The sequence below is a fragment of the Dendroctonus ponderosae genome, unplaced genomic scaffold, assembly GCF_020466585.1.
Source record: "Dendroctonus ponderosae isolate FM_Combo_2020 unplaced genomic scaffold, Dpon_F_20191213v2 Dpon_F_20191213_12, whole genome shotgun sequence".
Lineage (NCBI taxonomy): Eukaryota > Metazoa > Arthropoda > Insecta > Coleoptera > Curculionidae > Dendroctonus > Dendroctonus ponderosae.
The window spans coordinates 419,626-426,957 of NW_026017316.1; the positions used below are offsets into that span (position 1 = coordinate 419,626).

At 40.0% G+C, this 7,332-nt stretch overlaps 3 protein-coding genes across 3 annotated transcripts in view; 2 read left to right on the plus strand and 1 right to left on the minus strand.

Moving 5' to 3' along the window:
* LOC109546289 (GTP-binding protein 1) overlaps window positions 1–5,837 on the plus strand; it is a 25,758-nt gene extending 19,921 nt beyond the window's left edge. Inside the window, exons 5-12 of the mRNA XM_048662844.1 lie at window positions 44–207; window positions 293–531; window positions 591–735; window positions 816–998; window positions 1,058–1,193; window positions 5,134–5,306; window positions 5,360–5,515; window positions 5,663–5,837. Of these exons, the coding sequence (XP_048518801.1) occupies window positions 44–207; window positions 293–531; window positions 591–735; window positions 816–998; window positions 1,058–1,193; window positions 5,134–5,306; window positions 5,360–5,515; window positions 5,663–5,818 (1,352 nt within the window). The 3' untranslated portion in view covers window positions 5,819–5,837. The remainder of the gene's footprint in view (window positions 1–43; window positions 208–292; window positions 532–590; window positions 736–815; window positions 999–1,057; window positions 1,194–5,133; window positions 5,307–5,359; window positions 5,516–5,662) is intronic.
* Window positions 1–7,332, plus strand: part of LOC109545103 (ribosomal protein S6 kinase beta-2) — a gene marked incomplete in the record, with an annotated part of 76,461 nt that overhangs the window by 46,521 nt on the left and 22,608 nt on the right.
* LOC109546290 (elongation of very long chain fatty acids protein) overlaps window positions 5,881–7,332 on the minus strand; it is a 9,788-nt gene continuing 8,336 nt past the window's right edge. The window contains exons 6-8 of the mRNA XM_048662848.1: window positions 6,585–6,827; window positions 6,351–6,521; window positions 5,881–6,297 (exon numbers count right to left, since the gene is read on the minus strand). Of these exons, the coding sequence (XP_048518805.1) occupies window positions 6,148–6,297; window positions 6,351–6,521; window positions 6,585–6,827 (564 nt within the window). The 3' untranslated portion in view covers window positions 5,881–6,147. The remainder of the gene's footprint in view (window positions 6,298–6,350; window positions 6,522–6,584; window positions 6,828–7,332) is intronic.

A 7,332-nucleotide genomic window follows, 5' to 3' on the forward strand; every position in this document is an offset into this window, starting at 1 on the left:
CTTTTCAAAGGCGCGCTCTGAGCAAAATCCCGATTGATTGCAGGCAATGTGGTGAACAAGCCGGAACATGGCGCGCTCGACTGGGTGAAAATTTGCGAAAAAAGTTCGAAAGTGATCACGTTCATTGACCTGGCCGGGCATGAGCGATATTTGAAAACGACCGTTTTTGGCATGACTGGGCATGCGCCCGACTTTGGAATGCTGATGGTGAGTCTCGGGAATTTTCGCTTGGGCAAAACGTTTCGTCCCCATGACGGGCGGGCATCCTCAGTGGCTAAACTTCATTTTTCAGGTCGGGGCCAACGCTGGCATCATCGGCATGACTAAAGAACACTTGGGTTTGGCTCTCGCCTTGTCAGTGCCAGTTTTTGTTGTCGTCACGAAAATTGACATGTGTCCAGCCAATGTGCTTCAGGATAACCTCAAAATGCTGGTGCGCATCCTCAAATCGCCCGGCTGTCGCAAAGTGCCCGTCATGGTCAAGACGCAGGATGACGTAGTGTTGAGTGCGACCAATTTCGTCTCCGAACGGTACCGATTTTCTTCTGCAGCATTTCCCGAAGATTTTCCACAGTTTTCGTCGTTTTCAGGTTATGTCCGATCTTCCAAGTGTCAAATGTGACAGGCGAAAACCTGCCGATGCTGAAAATGTTCCTCAATCTGCTCACCACCAAGATGGAGTATCAGGAAAATGAGCCGGCGGAGTTTCAGATCGATGACACTTACTCGGTTCCGGTAAGTCACTGTCATTTTTTTAAGTTTTTTAATTAATCTAACCTAATTTTTCTTCTTCTTTTTTTTTTTTTTTGATATAGGGGGTGGGCACAGTGGTGTCCGGGACGACCCTAAAGGGCGTGATTCGTCTGAATGACATTTTGATGCTGGGACCGGATCCGCTCGGCCGATTTGTGCCAATCGCTGTCAAAAGTATCCACCGGAAGCGGATGCCCGTTAAGGAAGTGCGCGCAGGTCAAACGGCCAGTTTCGCCCTGAAAAAGGTACGCATGTACAAGGGTGAGAAAAATTGTACAATTATTTAGTCCAGTGAATTTTCTAGGTGAAAAGGTCGCAGATCCGCAAGGGAATGGTGATGGTTTCGCCCACATTGAATCCGCAGTCCTGCTGGGAGTTTGAGGGCGAAATTCTCGTTTTGCACCATCCGACAACGATTAGTTCACGGTATCAGGCGATGGGTGAGTTTTCTTTTAATGAACAATCGAAATTTTAATTTTTTTGCGCACAAATGCAATGAGTGGAGTTACTCGCGAATGACGTCATACCGGCAACGTTGGCAGTTTGACATGCAAATGCGCTAATTTTAAATATTTTTGCGGTCGGTTCTGGTCTGCAATTTTATTGTGCCAGTTTTCCATTGAAAGAATATTAATTTATTTTTCAGTTTTGGGTCCGAAACGTTGATTTCGATTTGTTTGCGCCTGTCTTGGAAACTGTTTTAGAGATTCAATAGTTCGTGGCGAATACTTGAATTTTGTGCGTTTCTATCAAAACCTGGCAGTACCACTTTGCATATTTTTTAAATGTACAAACATAGTACAACTTGAAATAAAATGTACAAATTTACAAAAATCACCAACACTATTTTGTATTGTTTGAAGATGCGGCAAAAAAATGTTAATTTAAAAAAGTGGCAACAGTAAGGTTTTTCAAGTAAATGTCAACGTCAATGTCAATTACATTGCCCTTTTTCCTGCTGGAAAACATGAATCAAAGTTTGGCCTTTTTTTCGCCAGCGTTGCCATTTTTAGGCGGTTGTACAACTTTGTAGAGGTTTGGAACATTAATTGTGTACACTGGTAAAGGCATTTTGACGATTTTGTACAACTTTTCAATTTATTTATGGGCTGCTTTTTATTGAGAACTTAACTGTTTGTCAACCATTTGTCGAAAAAGCGGCATAAATTTCGGATATTTGCTGAATGTACTAATGTGGTACAGTTAGACACTGGAATAAGACCTGTTCAAAATGCCGTGTTTTGTACAATTGTATTTGTAAAAGTCCAACCGATTGCATTTTTTTTATTGTGCAAAAACTTTTAATGGAATTTGTATTTTAATTGTTCAATGTGGCGATTTTCCGAGATCTACTCGCAAATGACGTCATACCGGCAGGGTTAGCAGTTTAACATGCAAATTCACAAGGTGTTTTGAAAATGCCAGTTGTACGATTTTCTCGGAAAGGAAATTTTAACACTGCACTTTTTTATTACTAAAACATTTAATACAATTTGTACAAGTGAATAGTACAATTTTTCAGACGATTCTACAAGTTTTAACAAGTTTGGAGCAATTGTACAATGTTGAAGGCATTTTGAAGCCTGGACAGTTTTAGCTTGTATAATTGATACCGAAGACTTAGGGACAGTTTGACTTTTTTGTGTATTGTACAATTTGGTTTCAATCGAAATGTGAATAGTACAATTTTTAAGTAAATTTCAATAAACACATTGCATCTTTTTTTTCAAAAACATTTGATTGAATTAGTATTTTTATTGTCCAAATTTTCCATTTTGGGACGATTGTACAACTCTTAAGAAATTCGGGACATTAAAAGTACATGTTCGAAGGTATTTAGAAAATGCCAGTTGTACAGTTTTGTCAGTACATTTTTGCAACACATTGCACTTTGGTTCCTACAAAAACATGAATTCGAATTTGCATTTTTATTTGCCAGGGTTCCCAGTTTCAATCGATTGTACAACTTTTTAGATCTTTGGCCCAATAATAGTGTACTTGCCTGAAGGCATTTTGAGGATTTTGTACAATTTTTCGGTTGACTAATTGAATTCACTGTACAACCTCTGTCATATTTATATTTTGGAATTTATTTTTCCTTGTTTCAGGCGTTTTAGCCGAACTTGTCGAAAAGCCGTCATACATTTTTTATATTTGCTGAATGTACTAATGTAGTACATATTGAAAATTGAATAGGGCCTGTACAAAATGCCGTGTTTTGTAACATTCCACCTTTTTTATTGCCAAGACTTAATAGAATTTGTATTTTAATTATTCAATATTGTCGTTTTCAGACGATTGTACAAGTCTTTTCTTGTAAGCAGTTCATTGAAAACTGAACTGCTTCACTTTGGACATTTTTCTTTGTTTTTCAAAATTTCGAAACGTTCATTTTGTTAATGTACACCTTTCATTCGATTGTACAATTTATTTTTTTGCGCACAAATACAATGAGTTACTCGCGACTGACGTCATACCGGCAGGGTTGGCCGTTTAACATGCTAATTTGCAGTTAATTGCTCTTCGTGATCAAAGTTTTTACGTCATTTGTGATCTGTATTTGTATAGTCCAAGTTTTTCATTGAGTATTGATTTATTTTTCAAAAGTTGGAAATTATTTTAAAGATTCAATGGTTTGTGGCGTATACTTTAGTTTTGTACATTTCTATCGAAAACTGGCGGTAAATATTGCATATTTGCTAAATGTACAAACGTAGTACAATTTGAAATTAATTGTACACCTTTTTAAAAATTTTCAAACTGCGTTATCTATGGTTTTGAAAATGACCCGAAAATTGCAATAATTTTTTGACACATTTTCTGTGTATTGTACAATTAAGTGTCAATTTTAAATGTTAGTAGTACAATTTTTAAGTAAATGTCAACACATTGCACCTTTTTCTACTGCAAAAATGTGAATTGAAATTTGACTTTTTATTGCCCAAAGTTTCCATTTTTAGGCGATTGTACAACTGTGTATCTTCACACCGGCAGGGTTGACAGTTTCACAGTCAAATTCAAAAGGTGTTTCGCAAATTCCAGTTCTACAATTTTTTACGGAAATTTTAACATATTGTACTCTTTTATAGCTAAAACATTTAATAGAATTTGCACAGGTCAATAGTACAACGCTTCGGACGATTGTACAAGTCGTAACAAGTTTGGAACAATTGTACAATGTACAATTGGCCTTTTGAATATCGCACATTTTCGCTTGTAAAATTTTTTACTGACTACTTGAAAATCTTAAATTTCGTACATTTGAACCAGAAACTAGCGGTAATTTTTGCTTAGTTGCGTATTGTACAAATCTAGTACAATTTGAAACTGTATTTGTAAAATGATAAAACACCAATTGCATTAAACATAATACGGCCTGCATAAAATGAGCCTAAACGCGCAATCAATTAATGGCACTTTTGTACAAAATTTGACATAATCCTCCACGGCAGAACAGACACTAAACTTTGTACATTTGATAACATCAACTGTACATTATTTATAGAACTTGGCAACCAAAGGCAAAAGACTTCATTATAATAATAACTCAATTCAATGAAATTTTGTTGAATTGAAATGAAGTTTGACTATGTACTTTTTGTTTCTCCAGGGTTGTCATTTTCATTGGTTTGTACATATAAAAAACGTTTTAAACAGCAATTTTTGGTCTTGCAGACGGAGCAATGACATTTGTGTATAATTTGCATTTGAGCCTTTTCTAGTATAATTGTACAATTCTTCTTAGTGTATTATAATGTACAACTATTTGTACAATGTACTTAATGTACTTAATGTACAATTAAAATTGACTCAATTAAAGCTTATTTTTGGGCGTTTTGTGGCGGACATTTTTCGTTCTATGGTAGTCCGGCTAGAGTGACAAGAGGGTCTAAATTTTGTACATTTTAAAAGGTCAATTGTACAATGGTTAAAGAAATTGGAACCTAAATTGCAGAAAGGTTTTCTATGTGAACAAAGTTTTATCGAATTTAAATTTTGTTGAGTTTCACTTTGTACATTTCGACTTGTCCAGGGTTGTCATTTTTAGGCGGTTGTACAATTTAAAAATCCATCTTAAATTAGACATTGTTTCACTGATTTCACAATGGTGGGCTTCGAGTAGCAAGGCCGAAATTTCGTACATTTGTACACGATCAATTGTACATTGTTTAAGGGAATTTGAAGTCAAATGGCAAAAAATTTATTTATGTAAAAAAGTTTTGCTAAAAGAATTTTGAATTTTGTAGACTTTAACTTAGTACATTTGTCCTTGTGCAGGGTTGTCATTTTCAGACGATTGTACGATCAACTGTACATTATTTAAAAAACCTCTAAATTATGTTTACCTATTGGACGACTGAATTTGACCCTTGTTTTCAGTACATTGCGGCAGCATCAGACAGACGGCCAGCATAATTTCCATGTCGAAGGAGTGCCTGCGCACTGGTGACAAGGCGCTGATTCACTTCCGGTTCATCAAACATCCGGAATACGTAACGGCCGGCCAGCGAATGGTGTTCCGAGAGGGACGCACCAAGGCTGTAGGCAACGTGGTATGTTTGTACAATTCGTTGTACAACTGGAAATTTTGTAAAAATTGGTGCAGGTGCGCATTATCACTCAAGCCTCCCCAAGTCATCATGCCGCCCGCTCGAAACAGAACAACAGCAAACAGCAACAGCGCCAGAAGCAAACGAAAGAAGTTCTGGGTGAAGATGGGCCGGCCGGTGATGGGGAGGAAAAGGAAAATTGCCCGAATGAGGTTAGTTAATCCTGCACAGTTTTAGTCGTGCAGCTGTGCTGCGCACGCATGCGGTGAGCAGCCTCTAAATGGGTGTGTGCGGCTGCTCACCGCATGCGTGCGCGCGTTTCAAAGCCGATTGACAACTGTTGACGTTTATCCTGTCAGTTCCAAATGACTGACGAGCACTTTCAAACGGGCGATTCGGCGCACGAGGGCACCAAAAGAGGGCGCGGCCGTCGTGGGACGGGCGCCACTGGGCGTGGCCGGCCCCCAGCCGACCCCACTTTATCGTCCCACCGCCCTCCAAAGCGTGTGCAATAGAGTTCAGTATTTTTGTGTTTTTGACTTGGTTTTACCCCCCCCCCCTTAAAAGAAAAATAAAATTTAGTCGGTGTTTTTTTTAATTTTTTTATTTATGTCCCTTCCATACACAGTTTGTACCAAAAATTGCTAAAAACCCATCCACGATATTTACACGCAAAAGAACTGTCTGGGAACGTGGCGGGGGGTGATTGGTTGGTAACAAAGAAACCTGCAGCCACGTTCCTGTAAAAGTGATGTGCGCAACTCGATAAACTGTCCACAATTTGTCAAGAACACAAATCCGGCCAATCCAGGCACGTGCTTAGAAGGCGCCCTCTTGATGCGAATCAGTCGTCGGTCCGGTTGACGTAGGCGCGGTTTTTCAGCCGTGACGTCGTGTAGGAGTTGCGCAGTTGCTTGGTGGGGGCGTGGTCGTCGTACAGCTCGCTCTGGCCGGCAAAGCAGATCGCGACTTTGCCGAACTTCGACGCCGGCACCTGAAACGAACGGAACGTGAACCGAACTGTCAACGGCCCAGTGACGTACGCACTTTGACGCCATTTTGGTTCTTCTGCTGCTTGTAGGTTTGCTTGTAGAACTTGGAGAAGAGAAAGTAGAACATGAGCGCATGCATTCCGATGAACCAGACGAAGGCTTTCGGGTAGTCGCAGTCGATGAAGAGCAGTTGGAACGCGTGCGCCATCACCAACACGAACTGCACCTGAGGACGGACAGGGGCAATCAAGAGAAACGTTTGCCGGTAAAAACGCGGGCACAAGCTTACCATTTGGATGGCTGTTAGGTACTTTTTCCACCACAGGTAGCGCTGGTAGCGCTCGCCTAAAGCCGCCACCAGGTAGTACGAATACATGACGACGTGCACGAACGTGTTGAGGAAGCCGAAGAACGTCGAGTGGCCGCCTGGCGTGAACTTCACCCCAAACCACACCGACATTGGCATGATGCCGTGATGGATCACGTGAAGGGTCGAAACGTGGTCGAACTTTTTCCGCATCACGAAGAAGAACTGCAAAAATGTAATCTGTGTGTTAGTGGTGCGGTCAGCGGCCAGATGGCGCCACAGGCAGTGCTGTTAGCTACGGCCTGCAATGGTAAGTAGATGGTGATAACCTGACATGGTTTTAAGGTTATGTTGACGCTGATTGAGTGTTGGTCTGAGGCACTTAGGCTTTAAACTTCAGTTGTACAATTTGACTTTTGCCCTAAAATACCCTTTTAACAACTTTCGGCGCTTCAGCCGATAAAATCGGTTGTAAAACCTGTTGGTTATGCGACAGTGTCCATAGAGTCGGAGTTTTATGCGAATTTTTGAGGACTTTATGCGTTTCCCTCGTCTATATGAAGCGTTATTTGACAAAAAAATAATTTCAAAATAGCGACTCTATGACTAATAACTCGCTTGTTATTGGTCGCATTTTCAAAAATCAAAATGTGCTTCAAAGGCGCTTGGTTTCGCAAACTTTTAGCGTTTCGATCACTAAAATCTGGTAAAAACCCTAGAAGATATGCGA